At 35.6% G+C, this 19,953-nt stretch overlaps 2 protein-coding genes across 8 annotated transcripts in view; both read right to left on the bottom strand.

The window, feature by feature from the left end:
* The window catches only part of cped1 (cadherin-like and PC-esterase domain containing 1), a 30,708-nt gene extending 26,286 nt beyond the window's left edge, over positions 1-4,422 (bottom strand). For 2 of the 7 annotated variants that reach the window (XM_055006353.1, XM_055006349.1), the window contains exon 1: positions 3,129-4,421. In XM_055006353.1, coding sequence (XP_054862328.1) covers positions 3,129-3,374 — 246 coding nt within the window. In that variant the 5' untranslated portion in view covers positions 3,375-4,421. Of the gene's footprint in view, positions 1-3,128 lie in introns of all 7 variants that reach the window. The other 5 variants (XM_055006348.1, XM_055006350.1, XM_055006352.1 and 2 more) reach the window with 4 other exon arrangements.
* A 3,798-nt stretch (positions 4,423-8,220) lies between these two features.
* Positions 8,221-19,451, bottom strand: ing3 (inhibitor of growth family, member 3; the record flags this gene model as incomplete). The annotated part of the gene is made up of 10 exons (XM_055006354.1): positions 8,221-10,200; positions 10,303-10,341; positions 11,927-12,185; positions 12,268-12,458; positions 13,628-13,800; positions 15,087-15,203; positions 16,396-16,467; positions 17,649-17,745; positions 19,197-19,262; positions 19,341-19,451. Coding segments are annotated over 10 exons (1,242 nt in total), but the record flags the coding sequence as incomplete, so codon positions are not given.
* Between the last annotated feature and the right edge of the window lie 502 nt (positions 19,452-19,953).

The following is a 19,953-nucleotide window of genomic DNA, read 5'->3' as shown; positions in this document are numbered from 1 at the left end:
CTCTAATAGACTCTGTAGGTCTCTAAAGGACTCTGTAGGTCTCTAAAGGACACTAGGACTTTAAAGGGCCTCTATAGGACTCTGTAAGTTTCTAAAGGACTCTATAGGACTGTAAGACTCTAAAAGAACTCTAAAGGACTCTAAAAGGACTCTGTAGGCCTCTAAAGGACTCTGTAGGCCTCTAAAGGACTCTGTAGGCCTCTAAAGGACTCTGTAGAATCCTGTGAACCTGCTCTCGGCAGTAAATCCCGACCAACTGACTGGAAGCTGTTGGACAGAAACCAGAGAAGAGAACAGATGACAGCTGAGAACATCTGACTGGAGAACGTCAGACAACAGAACCTGGAATGTAGACCAGAAGGAACCTGAAGGAACCAGAAGGAACAACAAAGACTCCTGAAACATCTAAAAAATCTTGGAAAATCCTAAAAAACTCTAAAAGATCCTAAAGATCCTGGAAGTTAAAAAAAGACCTCGAAAGTTCCTGAAAGTTCCTCAGAAACCCTTAATCTAGATAAACTCAACATTTAGTGGCTTGAATGAGATAGTTTGGTGTTCATGGAACTAACAATAATAATAATAATAATAATAATAATAATAATAATAATAATAATAATAATAATAATAATAATAATAATAATAGTAAATAAATAAATAAATAAATAAATAAATAAATAAATAAATAAATAAATAAACAAACAAATACAAACATTTTCTGGCATCTTAAGCTCCAAAAACGAATTATTAATTCAAGAAAAACTGGTCAGATGTTTAGATAAAGATAAATAAGTTGGAATAAATCCATGGAAAACTTCCTGTTTACCGATGACTTAAAATTTACAACAAATAACCATTTAAAAACTGTATACCTGTCTGTAATTTGTATAATCGCTCACAATTTTTATATTTTAACTGACTTTTTAATACTTCACAACCATTTACCTCCTTATTGTGTTTTATTATTCAGTTCATTCCTCTAAAGTTGATTTTCATTCAGTTTTTTTCCATTCAAACTGTTCTAATTCAGTTATTTTATGTGTCTTTTAGTCTCTAACTGTATATTTAGATGAGAAGTCTGGAATTATTACTGTTTTGTGGTCAACAAAAAAAGACAAAAACTATAAAAATGAGACAAAATATTTCAAAAACGAGACACAAAACGCCAACAATCTGACAAAAAAGACTAAAAACAACAAAAACAACACAAAATATTACAAAAACGAGATACAAAATGAAAAAAAATCTGACAAAAAGCAACAAAAATGAGACACAAAAATGACAAAATTCTGACAATAACAACAAAAAAACAAAATATTACAAAAATGAGACACAAAGTGACCAGAAATAAGGACACAAGCGAGACAACAAAAAAGACAAAAACAGTGCAGTTTTTGTAGTTTTGTGTGGGTTTGTGGTGTTGTGTTGTAGTTTTGTGTGGGTTTGTGGTGTTGTGTTGAGGTTTTACGCCCCTCCCTCTGAACAACAGTAATAAAGTGAGTTTGTGCAGCTCTAAGTCAAGCAGCTCACGGAGTTTTAGTGCTGTAATAAAACAAACGGAGGAGATTAACGGCTTCGCTGCCGCCTCACACTCAGTTAACTGTCAGAAACCGGATCCAGATTCTTCTATCAGGAGACTCACTTAAAATACCCCCAGCACGTACTGGCAGCGGAGCAGCTGATTGGTCGGCTTGGCTGTCAGTCAGCTGCTGGTAAAGTCTAACAACCAATCAGACGCCAGATCTAAAGATAGTCAACAAAGAGCCGCAAAGACTCAGAAGTTCATCGAGAAAACTGGTGCAGGGAAAATCTACTATTTACTGAATATTTAGACCAGTAGAGTCAAAGTAATCTGAGTTCAGGGGCCACCGGACCAGTAAAACCAGTAAAACCAGTAACACCACAGCATAACAACCTATAAATAACCACTAATGGTTCCTTTGTTTTAGAGCAAGTACACAAGATGAAATATTATTAAAATGAGTCAAACAACACGACTTTTAAAAAAAATGAGACAGAAAATGACAAAAGCGAGACACAAAACAATCAAAACATAGACAAACCACGCAAGCAAGACAAAACACACAAAATGACAAAAACACGAGACAAATGACAAGAGTCAGACAAAAAAAGACAAAACACGTAAAATATTGCAAATATGAGACACAAAACGACAAAAAATGGAAAACAACACAAGTGAGACAAAAAACACAAAACGACAAAAAAATGACAAAATCGAGACACAAAATGACAACAATAAGACAAAATGACAAAAATGAGAACACGAAACAAAACAAAAAAAGACAAAAAAATTTGACAAAAAGTTGTTAAACAGTTGACAAATGACAAAAATGACAAATAATGACAAAAAAACAACAGAAGAACAATGAACAATCTAGTATTTTACTTTCTGATCCAAACAACTTGTCATGGTCTAGAAATTATTTTAAATTTATAGTTTTACTAATTTACAATCTGCAGTTAATGTCTTCTCTGGAATTTTTACACTTTGAGGGTCGGATTGGACCCTCTGGAGGACCACTGTTGGCCCGCGGGCCGCAGTTTAAAAAAAAAAAAAAAAAAAAAAAAAAAGTGTAATCTTTTCTATTTTACTACTAAATATTTGTAAAACTAAAGACTTGTGAAAATGATTTATTTATACAGTTTTTGGGCCTTTTGTTTGTTTTTTGAAGGTTAACATGTAAATTAATAGTTTTATTTCTGTGATTTTACTGGATTTTATCAGTAGTTTAACTAAACAGGAAATCATTTAATGAAAAAGAATTTAACAAGTTTTAATTGGAATTGTCTGACTTGTCTTTTGTTTTCTTTCATTTGTCTCACTTTTGTTGTTTTGTCTCATTTTCATAATATTTTGTCTTGTTTTGTTGGTTTTTTGCCTGTTTTTGTCTGACTTTTCTCGTTTGTCTCATGTTTTTGTCATTTTGATTCCTTTGTCTCCCTTGTGTTTTTTGTCTATAAAAATAATTATATTTGTGGCTAATTTAAATGCAGCTAAAATAATCTGTAATTTTTATTTCAATAATTCCAGTTGAAACTTGTCTTTCATTGCACCATTAATCAAACTGACTGATTTGCGTGATGACGTCATGGCTGAACGTAGGACTCACCTGAGCCTGCAGGTCCTCCAGAGAACGCACCAGCTCCCGGGTCTCCATCAGGACGTCCTCCGCCGCCGTCCGGACCTCCCTCTGCTGCTGCTGCTGCGGACCGGACCGGAGCCGGTTCCGGTGGTTCCGGGCCGCCGTCAGGCTCTGGTAGAAGAGACACGCCGCCACACCGAGCAGCAGCAGCGGACCGGACAGAGACCGGCGGCGGAGCAGCGTCCCGGCGGCCCGGAGGAGGAGGCACCGCATGGAGGAGGAGGAGGAGGAGCTTCACCTCCTCACCTTCATCACCTGCATCCTCCACCTGAGCTCCGCTCCCAGGTGACACTAATGGAGGCTCCTGATTGGTTCTGGTGGAGGAGGGTTTAATGTGGGAGTTTTAAGAGGCTGAGAAGCTTTAATTCATCACAAGTCAGGATAAATCCAAATAAATCAGGATAGATCCAACAGGTCGGTGACGTTTGGAGACTCTGGAAGTTTACTAAAAGCTGGAATAAAGTTCTCCTTCATGGATCTCCTCCTGAGACTCTTCTAGGAGAATTAAATCCAGATGATCGACACAAAGGGTCAGGAGACGTTTAACGCAGCGGAGCGGACAGAGGTTCTCTAGAGGTTCTCCTGAGGTTCTCCGGGGGATCATGTGGTTCAAATAAGAACCATATGACCGTCCAGAGAGGCGCCGCTCTTCATCCTCCTCCTCCTCCTCCTCAGAGTTTGTCCAAAGTGCGCAACTTTTCGGCGTCTTTTTCCGAAACTCTGCTGGAAACTTCCAGGATAAAAAACAACGGCTCCCGTTAAAAACACCGGAAAGTTCCGTTAAAGCTGTTCTGGCAGCCTTCAGGTTAACGTGGTCCCGGTAAATAACCCTCTCGGTCCCGGTAACGGAGCCTCGGCGGCGGAATGAGACGGAAAACGGAGAAGTTTGGTTCAGAATCAGCATCTGGTTCGAGTTAAAGCGGCAGCCGGAGGTCCTGGTTCTCCTGGTCCTGGTTCTCCTGGTCCTGGTTCTCAGACTGACTCTCCTCCTCTGTCTCTGGATCCGGACCGTTACAGTCTGAAGCTCAGCAGGAGGTCAGCGCCTCCTCTTCCTGCTGCAGTTATTTCAGGAACACACATGTACAAAACAGCACACATGTAGACAGTAATACACACACGTAGACAGTAACATACGTATATAATAACACATGACACATGTACAAAACAACATACATGTGCAAAATAAGATGTGGACACGTGTAGACTAAAAATACAAATGTTTTGTAATTTCTCGATTGCTTTCTTTTTATTTTATGGATGAAAATTCTAGCTTAAAGCTGAAAACATTTTTATACATTATCTTTTATTTTTTGTATTTTTGGAAACATGAAAATATCAATAAAATTATAACTGGCTGTGAATTGACATGTATGATGTAAAATAACATTAAGAAAACGCGACTGTAAAGAATCACATTTTTAAAAGAGCTTCGATACAGTTTTATAGTAAAAAGTTTTTCCTTTTTATCTGACTGCTGAAACTGATCAACTAAAGTTTAGTTTAATTAATATAAATCAAATAAACAATGATAAAAATATTTCGAGCTTCACATACAATCGGTGTCAGTTATAAAATAAATACTTTAAAAAACATAAATGAAGGAAGGAAGTGGATCAACAGGTGATGTATTTTTAGGGTTTATTCCATAAAAATACCACTTCCTGTCTAGGTACTTCTGGTTTTAAACGTTTAGTCCACCAAATTTCTACTTTCTGTCCATGTACTTGTAGTTTTAAAGTTGTTTCCCCCAAAATACTACTTTCTGTCCACATATTACTAGCTTAAAAGGTTTGTTTCAGACAAAATACCTTTTTCTATCCAAGTTTTAAAGACTTGTTCCACCAAAAGACAACTTTATGTACAAGTAGCACCTAAAGGTTTAAAGGTTTGTTTCCCAAAATACTACTTTTAAATGTACTTATAGTTTTACAGGTTTATTAAACCCAAAGTACTACTTTCTGTCTGCATATTTCTACTTTAAAAAGGTTTGTTTCAAATATTATTTTCCATCCAAGTACTAAGTTTTAAAGGTTTATTCCAACAAAATACTACTTGCTGTCCAAGTATTTGTAGTTATAAAGGTTTATTCCAACAAAATACTACTGTCTGCCTGAGTACTAACAGTTTTAAAGGTTTATCCAACAAAATACTTTCTGTCCCAGTATTTGTAGTTTTAAAGGTTTATTCCAACAAAATACTACTTTCTGTTCAAGTACTTGTAGTTTTAAAGGTTTATTCTAACAAAATACTACTTTATGTCCAAGTACTTCCAGTTTTAAAGGCTTATTCTGCCAAAATTCCTTGTGTACTTGAAGTTTTAAAGGTTTATTCCATTGTATTGGATCAGCAGGTGATTTATTAAAACATTTCAGGCAGATGGAGAAGCAGAAATAGTTGAAAAATGTGATGATTTCAGATGGAGGATGACCCAACAAATGACAGATGATGCAGATTTAACCGGTGCTGCTTCAAAACGAAGCCTCGAATCCTTACCTCCGATCTCCAGCAGCAGAAACCAAGACCCAAGAGGAACCAAGACTCAAAAGGAACCAAGACCCAAGAGGAACCAAAGAACCTAGAAGGTAGAAGACTGAAGTCTTCTACGTCTTCTGTGAGTTGAACCAACCAGTGTTGAGTCTTCTTGCGATGTACCGACCCTCTAGGAGGAACTTTAACTCCCATAAAAACGGCCCTAAAGAGGTTCTACCAACGGTTCTACCAACGGTTCTTCTGATCAGAACCCACTTAGGGAGGTTCAGGCTGAACTAGAACATTCCTGGAAAACCAGAAACATTGACCCAGTACATGAACCCAGCAGCAGAACCAGGATCAATGACCTCTGAAGTACCAGACTTGATGTTTTCAGGATTTATTCCATCTAACAGAACTTTCTAATGAACAAATTAGACGTTTAAAGGTTTGTTCCACCCAAAATACTAGTTTCAGTCCATGTTCTTGTTCTTTTAAAGGTTTATTTCACCCAAACACTTCCAATTTTAAAGGTTTGGTGGAAACAAAATACTGCTTTCTGTCTATGTACTTACAGTTTTAATGGTTTATTTTAATACAAGTACTACTTTCTGTTCGTGTACTCGTAAATTTAAAGGTTTACGCTACAGCAGCAGTTTCCTCTCTTAGCACCAAAAGTTTTAAAGAGTTGGTCCACCCCAAACACTACTTTCTGTCCAAACACTCAGTTTTAAAGGTTTGTTCTGGTGTGTAAATTTAAAGGTTTACCCAAAAAAAACACAGTTTTCTGTCTTTGCACTTAAAGTTTTAAAGAGTTGGTCGACTCCAAAATACTACTTTCTGTCTACGTACTTCTAGTTTCAAAGGTTTGTTCAACCAAAAATACTTTGTCAAAGCACTTATTGTTTTAAAGGTTTATTCCACCCAAACTACTACTCGTTGTCCGACAACTTAGTTTTAAATGTTTATTCTATGAGAATACAACTTTCTGTATAGGTACTTATGGTTTTAAAAGTTTAAGTCCATGTAGTTTTAAATTTGTTTCCCACCTAAAATACTACTTCCTGTCCGCATATTACTAGTTTAAAAGGTTTGTTTCAGACAAATTACCTTTTTCTATCCAAGTACCTGTAGTTTTAAAGACTTATTCCACCAAAAGACGACTTTCTGTACAAGTAGCACCTTAAGGTTTGGTTCCCAAAATACTACTTTTAAATGTACTTATAGTTTTACAGGTTTATTAAACCCAAAGTACTACTTTCTGTCTGCGTATCTCCACTTTAAAAAGGTTTGTTTCAAATACTAATTTCTGCCTGAGGACTAACCGTTTTAAAGGTTTATTCCAACAAAATACTACTTTCTGTCCAAGTACTTGTAGTTTTAAAGGCTTATTCCAACAAAATACTTTGTGTACTTTAAGTTCTAAAGGTTTATTCCATCTAAATCGTAGATTCTAACAAAAAAAATATTGGTTATAGCTTTTTCTACCCAAAATAGGGTCTACCTAAGAATTTAAAATTTTTAAAGGTATATTCCACCTAAGATGCTATTTTCTGTACAAATACTTGAAGTTTCAAAGATTTATTCCATCCAAGTAGTATTTCCGAACTGACACGTTAGGGGTTGAAAGTTTTTTCCACCCAAAATACTGGGTTCTGGATCAGAATGTAAAGTTTTAAAGGTTGTTTTCCATGCAAAATACTATTTTTTGTCCAAGTACTTGTAGTTTGAAAAGGTTTATTCCACAAAAACTCAGTTTTCTGTCAAAGAACTTCAAGTTTCAGAGGGTTGTTCCACCCAAAATATTACTTTTTGACTGCGTAGTTCTACTTTCAAAGGTTTGTTTCACCAAAATGCTTTGTGCAGAAGTACTTGTAGTTTTAAAGGTCTATTCCACCCAAGATGCTACTTTCTGTTCAAGTCCTTTCAAAGTTAAAGACCTATTTCCACCAAAATACTACTTCCTGTCTAAACACTTCAAGTTCTAAAGGTTTAGTCGATCCAAATAGCACTTTATAACAAACAACTTATGGGCTAACGGTTTTTTCCACCCAAAATACTAGGTTCTGCCTAAAAAGACTACAGTTGTCAAGGTCTATTCCACCCAAGATGCTACTTTCTGGACAAATACTTGAAGCTTTAAAGATTTATTCCATCCAAACAGTATTTTCTGACTAACAAGTTGGGGTTTTAAAGGTTTAATCCACCCCAAAATACTGGGTTCTGCCTAAAAATTAAAGGTTTTAAAGGTTATTCTAAGTAAAATACTACCTTTTGTCCAATAACTTGTAGTTTTGAATAGTTCTTCCATCCAAACAGTATTTTCTGACTAACATGTTGGGTTTTAAAGGTTTATTCCACACAAAATACTGGGTTCTGCTAAAGTACTTACAGGTTTCACGGTTTACTCCACCCAGAAGTCTTCTTTGTTTATCCAGTGGGATGGAAGAGCCAGCTGCCCTTTGAAGTAAACAAGTGGTCGCCACATAATGTGACCTAAAAACAGATCTAGAGAACAGCAAAGGTCCTGAGAACGGAACCTCCAGGTTCTCAGGAGAACCAACACAAAGACATGAGTTAAACTGGCAGATTTACCAAAACATCCTCATCATTTTATTGGACTTTTTTTTTTAAACATCTGTGGACACAAACAACAATCACACAAACACACAAACAACACACACACACAAACACACACTCCCAGGCTGCAGCTGATTGGTTCTGACTCTGTACATTCTGTAAAACATTTTCAGGAGGTCAGAGGATCCTCAGCTTTGCCTGATTTCGTCACGTTTCATATAAACGACACGGCCGCCATAGTTGTAGTCCAACAGCTCGCCCTGTTTGTAGTTTTTGCTGAGAGGAGCACGGCCTCGTGGGAAAATGACTCCAGATCTGAGGTTAAATCCGAACGTCGAAGCTACAGACGGTGAGAAATCCGGGAAGCAATTAAAGTCGTTGAAGTTTTCAGATTTAAAGACGAAACTTTAGGCTTTAAGACGGATTCTGATGAAGGAGATTTTTGTTGCACTTTAAATTCTGAGTCTGAATTTTAGGATTAAAGTTAAAACTCCACTGTGGAGGTTCAGCTTCTTTCTAACCCATAAAGTCTGACTTCTGAAGTCTCGTCTCCACCTGATATTTGGTCAAAATGTTCCACAGCAGACAGATTATTTAACAAGAACGCTTCCGGTTTCCGCCAGCATGAGGTCGTCTCAGTGGGAAGTTTTTTTTTAGTGTTCTGCGGTTTGAAAGAGACGCTCATGAGACAAACGAATAAAAATAATTGAATTTTCTGCATTAAAACAATTGAGTTTGTGGAGACCAGCAGAAAACAGGACAAAAAAAGTCTATTTCTTAGAATAAAAAGTGAAATATTCCACATTAAAGAAGCTCATAGTTGGTGAGTGTCTAAATAAAGAGGAGAAACTATGAAATTATTTATCAGGTTTTTCTCTGTAACTTTATTCAACTTTGATCAAACAAAGTCGGGATTAATTTTGAGATTTAAGTGAAATTAAATCCTAAATTTAACGGTCAGATTACCTTTGTTTTTAAAAACTTGGCTCTCAGCTCTCAAAAAATTGAATAAATTTTAAAACAGCTCGATCTGATTGGTTAACGAATCACAGCCAATCAGCTGACTGGCTGTGACTCGTTAACCAATCAGATTGAGCTATTTTAAAATCAATTTTAAATGTTTGACGTTGATTATTGGTTTCCTTGATGACTAATCAGCTGCTCTCTCTGTGAAATAAAGTCGGACTTAACTCCGTAAAACCCACGGTTGCAGAAAAACTAATTTTTTTGAATTTATTTATATATATATATATATGTATATATATATATATATATATATATATATATATATATATATATATATATATATATATATATATATGTATGTATGTATGTATATGTGTGTGTGTGTGTGTGTGTGTGTGTGTGTGTATAATTTTTTTATTTTATCTATTTTTTTAAATTTTTTGTTTACTCATTTTTTTGCAAATTTTTTTTTCTGTATTTGGGATACATACATATATAGTTAGTTTATTTTTTGCTAATGTTTTTTTTCTGTATTTGGGTCTTACAGGGTTAAGGAAGAAAAACCTGCCGGATTTTTAAATGTTTTAAATGCTTAGTGTCGAAGGATTTAATTCCAGATTTCCTCTCAGAACCTAAAGGATTTTCCCCGCTGTGGCTCCAGACTCCACAGTTTCTGTCATCAGTTCAGTGTGTTTGTCTGCAGCCACCTGTTGACCTCAGATCCAACATGGCCACCGGTCCCAGGTCCAAGATGGCCGTCGGTCCCAGGTCCAAGATGGCCGTCGGTCCCAGGTCCAAGATGGCCGCCGGTCCCAGGTCCAAGATGGCCGCCGGTCCCAGGTCCAAGATGGCCGCCGGTCCCAGGTCCAAGATGGCTGCTGGTTCCAGAGCCAACATGGCCGCCGGTCTATTTGTGGCGGCTTCCTCTCCTCTTCATGGCGGCCGTACACTGAGGGCAGTACCACTTCCCCTTAGGAGCCTCTGTCAGCCCCACACAGCCATAGTGGAACCACTCGATGGGACACTGGGGGAGGAACCAATCAATCAATGACGGAAGCAATCGATCAATTCCAACTAAAAGGTTTTAAACTGAATCTGAAGACGTTAAATAAACTGAAAAACTCACGTCTGTGTTGTCGCATCCGACCATCTCTCCATAAGAAACCTGCAAGACAACATACGATCACTACTACCATCAATACTAGGATTAATACTACTAACAATACTACAATCAATACTACCATCAATACTATGGTCAATTTACTATCAAACCCACCTGGTTACAGTCTGGAGCTGGTTATAGATGCAGTACTCTAGTACGTAGCTGGTTACAGATGCAGTATTTATGTGCATATTGAGCTACAGATGCAGTACTTTAGTACATACCTGGTTACAGATGCAGTATTTATGTGCATATTTAGCTACAGATGCAGTACTTTAGTACATACCTGGTTACAGATGCAGTATTTATGTGCATATTGAGCTACAGATGCAGTACTTTAGTACATACCTGTTTACAGATGCAGTATTTATGTGTATATTTAGCTACAGATGCAGTACTTTAGTACATACCTGGTTACAGATGCAGTATTTATGTGCATATTTAGCTACAGATGCAGTACTTTAGTACATACCTGTTTAGAGATGCAGTATTTATGTGTATATTTAGCTACAGATGCAGTACTTTAGTACATACCTGGTTACAGATGCAGTATTTATGTGCATATTGAGCTACAGATGCAGTACTTTAGTACATATCTGGTTACAGATGCAGTATTTATGTGTATATTTAGCTACAGATGCAGTACTTTAGTACATACCTGGTTACAGATGCAGTATTTATGTGTATATTTAGCTACAGATGCAGTACTTTAGTACATACCTGGTTACAGATGCAGTATTTATGTGCATAATTAGCTACAGATGCAGTACTTTAGTACATACCTGGTTACAGATGCAGTATTTATGTGTATATTTAGCTACAGATGCAGTACTTTAGTACATACCTGGTTACAGATGCAGTATTTATGTGAATATTTAGCTACAGATGCAGTACTTTAGTACATACCTGGTTACAGATGCAGTATTTATGTGCATATTTAGCTACAGATGCAGTACTTTAGTACATACCTGGTTACAGATGCAGTATTTATGTGTATATTTAGCTACAGAGGCAGTACTTTAGTACATACCTGGTTACAGATGCAGTATTTATGTGTATATTTAGCTACAGATGCAGTACTTTAGTACATACCTGGTTACAGATGCAGTATTTATGTGTATATTTAGCTACAGATGCAGTACTTTAGTACATACCTGGTTACAGATGCATTATTTATGTGTATATTTAGCTACAGATGCAGTACTTTAGTACATACCTGGTTACAGATGCAGTATTTATGTGTATATTTAGCTACAGAGGCAGTACTTTAGTACATACCTGGTTACAGATGCAGTATTTATGTGCATATTGAGCTACAGATGCAGTACTTTAGTACATACCTGGTTACAGATGCAGTATTTATGTGCATATTGAGCTACAGATGCAGTACTTTAGTACATACCTGGTTACAGATGCAGTATTTATGTGCATAATTAGCTACAGATGCAGTACTTTAGTACATACCTGGTTACAGATGCAGTATTTATGTGTATATTTAGCTACAGATGCAGTACTTTAGTACATACCTGGTTACAGATGCAGTATTTATGTGCATATTTAGCTACAGATGCAGTACTTTAGTACATACCTGGTTACAGATGCAGTATCGGGGCTCGTTGGGGTCGTAGGTCCAGTCCACCTGGCTGTTGGCTTCAGCTTCAGGCAGCGTGGACGCCTGCTGGGAGAGCTCCTGAGCCAACGCTGATGAAGACGAGCAGGACGACAGTGAGGAAGAGGAGGAGGATGAAGAGGACTGATGGTTGGAAGACTTGATGCTGCTCCTGGAAACAGAGGAAGAGGAGATGAGCGGCTTGTTTCCATGCAGATGAGGGCTGCTGGTGGATGATCTGGTGAGGAGACGTGGAGACGGTCTTACTGCAGTACTCCCGACATGAATCCGTCAGTAAAGTACACGTTCTGGGTACTCACTTGGACTTGCGGCCCCTGGAGTCGGAGGCGGTGGTGGGGGTGAGGGTCTGGGTGAGGGTGGAGGCCAGGGCGGAGGATGAGTATCCGGTGTTGTCCCTCGACAGGGAAAACTCTCGGCCCAGCTGGAAGTCGTTGTTCTTGATGGCCTCGTAGCTCGCTTTGAGGCTGGACGTTCTCCGGCCCTCCTTCATCTGAGCACAGAACCACAGTTAGAACCATCAGAGTTCCCAGATGATAAATATAACAAAATTCATATAATATAGAAATATAACACAAATTAATATTTAATAAAAATACTTTTACTAAAACACTGTATTTAAAAAAAACAATAAATTAAAATTGTATAAACATAACAAATATACAAAATATAACAAAATTAATATTATATAGAAATGACACAAAATTATATTGAATAAAAATATTTAAAAAATATATTGTATATAAATATAACATTAACATTATATAGAAATATAACACAAAATTCACATTTAATAAAAATACTTAATACAAAATATTGTATTGAAATAAAGCAATAAATTTAAATTGTATATAATTATAAAAAAATATAGAAATCTAACAAAATTAATATTAAAAATATAAAAAACATTATATAGAAATATAACAATAAATATTGCATTAAAAAAATGTATATTATACAGAAATATAACACAAAATTAATTTTATTTAGAAATACAATAAAATTAAAATTGCACAGAAAAATAAAACAAACTATTATACAGAATTATAACAGTAATTAATATTGCATAGAAATATATCTCAAAATTTAGATTGTATAAGAATATAACACTAAATTAATATTTAATATAAATATTTTTAGAAAAATATTGTATTGAAATAAAACAAATTAATATTGTATTAATATTGTATAGAAATATAACTAAATTATTATTATAGAGAGATATAATACAAATATTGAAAAAAAATATAAAACAAAATTTATATTATTTAAAAACATAAAATTCATTGTATATATATGTGTGTGTGTGTGTGTGTATGTATGTATACATATATATGTATATATATGTACATACACACACACACACACACACACACACACACATATATATACATATATATAAAAACTTGTTCTCAACCATGTTAGTATGACAATTCCAACACGCTAACAGATGCAGATAGCAGATACATATTTAATAATATTTATAATATTAATTTATTGCAGAATATTTCACAGGAAGATCTTCTAATTTTCAAATTAAAAGTTCCATCATTGCTACTTTATTTTTAGTTTTAGTAGCTGTTGTTCCATCTCACATACTTTAATAAAAACGTAGTAAGTAAACGTTGGCAGAGAAGCTCCACCAGGCGAGTCTGTCCTCACCTGTGCCGTGGCCTGGACGGCCTGGGCTGCTGCCATGGTGATGGCTCCGGCTCCGGCTCCGGGACCGGCAGGTAAAGAGCTCAGGTTGTAAGAGGCCAGAGGCTGGGAGGAGTTGACGCTGTAGACGTTGCTGTTGGTGGAGGAGGAGGAGGAGGTGCTGTTGGCACGGCAGCCTGCAGGGGACACACAGGTAGGAAACAGGAATATTATCGTCCTCGGGAACGCTTCCAGCTCCTGTTTACATCCCAGAATAAGCAACCGTGTGCCGCTAGCTGACTACTGAATACAAGAAGACGTAACCTCATACAGAAAGCTGCATTAGTCCGTCAGAAAACACTCAATAGATGCACGATAGTTTTAGCTGTTTTCTTTAACCTTCGTGTTGTCCTGGTCAAACTGACCAGTTTCAAAGTTTGAAAATGTGGAAATAAACATGGAAACTTTCCACATTTTCAACATTTTTGGGAAGTTTTTCAACATTTTTTGGTGGAAAAAAAAGAAATGTAAAAAAAGATATTTTCTTTAAGAAAATCCAGTGAATTTGGCTGGATTTTGGTTGATTTTTATGTGGATGTTCTTAAAGAAAATACTAGAAGTTTTACTGATATATATGGAATCACTTTAGATATTTTTAGGATTTTTTTTGGAAGCTTTTTACTCATTTTTTGAAAATATTTACAAGAATTTTGTTGCCAATTCATTTATATATATATATATATATATATATATATATATATATATATATATATATATATATATATATATATATATATATATGTATATATATATATATATATATATATATACATATATATATATATATATATATATATATATATATATATACATAAACTTTTAAGGGAAAATTTTAAGGAATTACCGGAATTTTCTTCCTGAAGGTTTTGCAAATTTTTTGAAATTCCGGGAATTTTTTTGCTGAATTTTTGTTTTTTTTTTCAGACAAGTTTTGGTTTTGTTCTATTTTGTTGTTTGACTTTTCTTGTTTGTCTCGTGCTTTTGTTATTTTGTTTCTTGCTTTTGTCATTTTTTTTGTCTCGTTTTTGACATTTGTGTAATTTCTTTGTCTTGTTTTAGTTGTTTTGTGTCTTTTCTTGTCTCGCTTGTTTGATTTGTCCATTTTTTGTTGCTGTGTAACTTTTTTTCTCTTTTTTGTTTTGCTTTGTGTCGTTTGTCTCATTTTTGTCATTTTGCGTCTCATTTTTGTAATATTTTGTCCTGGTTTTGTTGCATTTTGTTGTTTTTTTTTTTTAAAATCAGACTTTTGTCGTTTTGTGCTTCCTTTTTGTTCGTTTCAAAATTTAAGATCTCACAGTTAAAAAGAAGTCTTTACAAAGCATGTCATGGTCCTGTACAGGTGTGGTGTTTACCAGATTATCAGACAGCACAGGTAAAGGTGTGCTGTCAGCTGACTATCAGACTGTACAGGTGTGGTGTTTACCTGGCGTGTTCTCCTTGGAGGCGTCTGATGTGAGCGTGGACAGCAGAGCTTCCGACTTGAACTTCTTCTCTGGAACGTGTTCTGTGGTGTGGTGGGTCGGAGCGCTGTACTTCCTCTCTGGAAACACAAACAAAAGTCAGACGTGAAACCTTTTCATAAAATCTGAATCCTAAAGACAATAAAATGTCTGCCGAATATTAAGTTAAAATACCCTCACATGTTAACACATATCCAAAAGCATCAGCAAAATGTCCAAAAATCTGTGTAAAAATGTCAAAAAACTATACCTAGACAATATAAAATGTCTAAAAATATCTTAAAAAGCCCCAAAAACATTAATAAAATGCCACAAACACTAAAATGCATTCGAACCATCTGGCATAAAAAAGAAATTATAATAACTAAAATTAGTAATAACTAAAACTTAAATTAGTAAATTGTCCAAAGAATATGATAAAAATGTTTAACCAACGTTACTAAAATGTCCAAAAAATAATTTAAAATGTTTAAATATATTGGCATGTGTAATGGTATTGCTGAAATTAGCTAATATATTTATTACAAAATCTTAAAATATCACTAACATGTCTAAAAACATGATTAAAATGTCCAATAACATTTTTTAAATGCCCAAAGAATAACATTAAATGTTTGACTAGTGTTAATAAAATGTCTAAAAATAATTATAAATGTCCAAAGGTATTGTTGGATTTAGCAAATACATTAATTATAAAGTCCTAAAAATATTTTAAAATGTCATCAAAATGTCAAAAAATATCAATATATGTCTAATAATATCATTAAAATGTCCAAAAAATAATTACAAATGTTAAAAGCATTGTTGAAATTAGTAAATATATTAATTATAAAGTAATGGTATAATCTAAAAAAAAAAAAAAAATTTAAAATTTCTAAATTTTGTTTAGGCATTACAAAATTGTCAAAAAATATCACTAAAAAAGCCAAAAAATATTAATAAAATTCCTCCAAACACTAAAATGTCTGAATGCATTGAATCCAACTAAAATGACACAAAAATGTATAATATCTGATGATATTAGTAAAATGTCCAAAGAACAACATCACATGTTAAACCACTGTCATTAAAATGTCCAAAAAGTTATTATAAATGTTGAAACATATTGACATGTACAAAGGTATTGTTGAAATTGGTAAAGACATTTATTATAAAGTCCTAAAAATGTTATCAAAATGTCAAAAAGTATCAGTATAAGTCTGACAAAAATTTTTAAATGTCCAAAAAATTGCGTTCTAATAAATTCTCCAGATATTGTGGAGCGGTTCTTACTCTCGGCGGTGGTATGTGAGTGGACGTGATGGTTGTTGACCGGCTGAGACGGACTGTCCATCTCCAGAGACCCTGAGCAGGACGAAGAAGAAGAGAAGTTAAACACAAAATAAAGTTCAAAACAAACGATCTGGATTTGAGGTAGGGGAAGGCTAGAGAAACACTCGGTAATGAGCTTAAATCCATTTTTACTGTAGAACAAGAAGACATCCTAGCTTCATTTTTCTGTGTGATTTTGCTTCTTGTGGCTACTGCCGTTTTATGAAATACCACAATTATGCTCTAAATTTTTCCAGGGAACGGTCAACGTTCATCCTTGTATGTCTGGAAAGGCTCATTCAGCCCAGATCTGATGGAAGGGGAGCTGCTCCACAGCCAAACTAAAGTCTCTCAGTGCCCCTGCAGACCTGTCCTCGGTTCCAGCAGAACCTTCAGGTGATCACCAGGAGGAAGCAGCTTCAGTGTTGAACATCCTGATGATGTGGCTTGTTCTGGGTGGTGATACTGAGGCATCTGTCACTTCTTCTCCCGTTCTCTTGGTCTTTCGGTCATCTACATGCTCAGCTGCTGTGAACGGTCCACCTTGAGTCTTCAGTCGATCCAAAATACTGAGTTTTCTGTTCTCAACATGCAGCAGATTAGCCTCCGTGGTTTGGTGGTTAGCACCGTCGCCTTGCAGCTAGAAGATCCCCGGGTGGCGTCCCGGCCTTCCTGGGATCTTTCTGCATGGAGTCTCCATGTTCTCCCTGCTGGGTTCTCCAGCTTCCTCCCACAGTCCAGAAACATGCAGAGGTTAATTGATGATTCTAAATTGTCTGTAGGTGTGAATGTGACTGATTGTCTTTATGTGTATCCCTGTGATAGACTGTTACCTGTCCAGGTGAACCTTCACCCTCAGTCAGCTGGAATAGACTCCAGCCCCCCACGACCCTGATGAGGATTAAGAGGTGTAATGGTAACTTATTATTGCTTATGGTCGATCTAGTGGCAGGTTTTCCTTCAAACCTTATCGATATTCACCAGTCAGATGAGTAACTGATTGTCGGTTTGGCCTCAGAACGGCCGACAGGATGTTGATGATAAACTCTCAGTGGGTTATTTATCTGAGGTTTTCACATATACGCCAGTAGCCACGGGAAGCCCACTCTAAATACAAAACAACAGTTAAAAATGCAGTTTTTTATGGATATGTTGTTAATTTTGAACTAGAATTATAGCCCTCCCCTACTTCAGGGCTCTGAATCATGACTCACGTCTCTCCAGGATCTCAGTGATTCCGGCGTTGTCGGCCTCCAGCTCCATCTTGAACTTGGCCAGTTCCTGGTCCAGTTTACGGAGGTGTCGGTCCACCTGAAGAAAGGTAAATACCGAGTTTTATATTGTTCCTGCAGAAACACTGACTCTGTATTAAACCAGAGGTGTCCAACATGCAGGCTGTGGCCCACAAGTGGCCCTCAAAGAGTCAAAATTACAGAGAAGACATTAACTGGTAACTGGGAAACTGGAAAACGTTCATGTCGTTTGTCTCATTTTTTTTGGTCGCTTTGTAACTTTTGTCAAATTTTTTGTCATTGTTTCACGTTTTTGTTGTTTTGTGTCTTATTTTTCTAATATTTCGTCTTGTTTTTGTCTCGTTTTGTCTGCCTTTGTCTAGTTTTTTTTGTCAATTTGTGTTTCCTTTTTGTCTCACTTGTGTTTTTTTTCCTATCTTGTCATTTTCTTTTGCTATATTCATTGTTTTTGTGTGTCCTTTTGTGTCTTTTTGTCTCACTAGTCTCTTTTTTTGGCACTTTGTAACTTGTTAAATTTTTTGTCTTTTTGTTTTGTTTCATGTCATTTGTCTAATTTTGTCATTTTGTTCCACGTTTTGTTGTTTGTGTCTCATTTTTCTAATATGTTCTCTTGTTTTTGTCTGACTTTTGTCTGTGTCATGTGTTTTGTCATTTTGTTTCATTTTTGTCTTGCTTGTGTTGTGTCTTTTGTCATTTTGTGTTTTTCTATATCCGTCGTTTTTGTCGTTTGTCTCATTTTTTTGTCACTTTGTGTCTCGTTTTTTGTAATATTTTGTTTTATTTTGTCTTCTTTGCTTGTCTCATGTTTTTGTAGTTTTTGTTTTGCTGTATTTGTTGTTTTGTGTATTGTTTTCGTTGTTTTGTGTCCTTTTGTCTCACTTGTGTCATTTGTCTTATTTTTTGTTACTTTGCGTCTAATTTTTGTAACATTTCGTCTTGTTTTTTGTCTGATTTTCGTCATTTGTCTCATTGTTTCTTGCTTTTGCCATTTTGTGTCTCATTTTTGTAATATTTTGGGGTTTTCTGTGGTTTTGATCCTCCAGTAAATCCTCTATGGTTCAGTTCCAGATGACTAAATGTTGTGTTCTTTTGTAGACATTCTGTGATCAGGAAGTTGTAATGTGGAAATGATAAACTGACACTGAATGTTGCTGAAACTGAATTTATTTTTCTTCATAAATTTCAGTTTGTTCATGATTTTTAGTAAAAAGATAATTCCTTAAATGTGAACATCAGGACCATTAGGAGTTGTGGTTATTTAGAGGTTATTATGCTGTGGTTTTACTGAATGTATTAAAGTGTTTTTCTTCCATCTAGTGGTGGTTTGACTGAATTACACCGAGGCACCAACAATAAATCTGTTTTTTTTAGTGCTTAAACTACACTTTCTTCCAAATAAAAACTGACTTAATCTGAGATAATGGACATATTTCTACAAACCTTAGAGGTTTTTTATCTCTAAATATAATAAAACGATGTCAATCCATCAGGACGGACGCTTTTACTCACCAGATCATAAATCTGATTGGCCAGCTGCACTTTCTCATCTGCGTCTTCCAGAGCTTTGTAATAATCCTGAAACACAACAGTCACTTTAACTTTAACTCGACTTGTTTCTCTGAGTTTTTTCCTTCACCAGAGGCATCGACTGACCTTCTTAATGACCTCCATCTGCTCTTCCCTCCACTCGGGTTTGTTCTTCTTGGCATTGACGAAGAACTCCATCACCTTCTGCTCCAGCTGATCTGTGGCGTCTAGAGGAATAAAAAAACATCACTTCGTGTGCTGGTCAACAAAAAAACACAGGAAAAGTTTTTACACTTTGTCCAGCAGCGTGTGAAAACTGAATAAATGCGTCTTTTTGTCGCTGTGCTCTCACCTCCTGTTTCAGTCTTTTAGATTCAGAATATAAATTTACCCTCACAGTTCAGTTAACATCTGATCTGTGGCTGAGGGAGAGCAGTCTCTGTGAATATATCTCAGCTACAGCAGAAAATCTGCACTTCTTAGGATGTTTTTTTTTTTTTTAACCAAAAACTGGTCTCTATAATGGTATCTATATAATATTTGGATTACAGTTTATCTGCACACTTTTGGAATTGACCCTGTAAAACTCACTGTTACAAAAATACAGCATCAGTTAGATTTTTTAAAATTATTTTTTATTATTTACATCTAAATATATATTATTTTTGCATTTTTTCCTGTACTTGGGTTTTACAGACTATATACACATACACAGAATATTTGTTATTAGTTTGTATTA

This window comes from Amphiprion ocellaris, chromosome 21 (assembly GCF_022539595.1).
Source record: "Amphiprion ocellaris isolate individual 3 ecotype Okinawa chromosome 21, ASM2253959v1, whole genome shotgun sequence".
Lineage (NCBI taxonomy): Eukaryota > Metazoa > Chordata > Actinopteri > Pomacentridae > Amphiprion > Amphiprion ocellaris.
The sequence above is the reverse complement of the archived record's forward strand: the minus strand, read 5'-3'. Positions and strand labels throughout refer to the sequence as shown.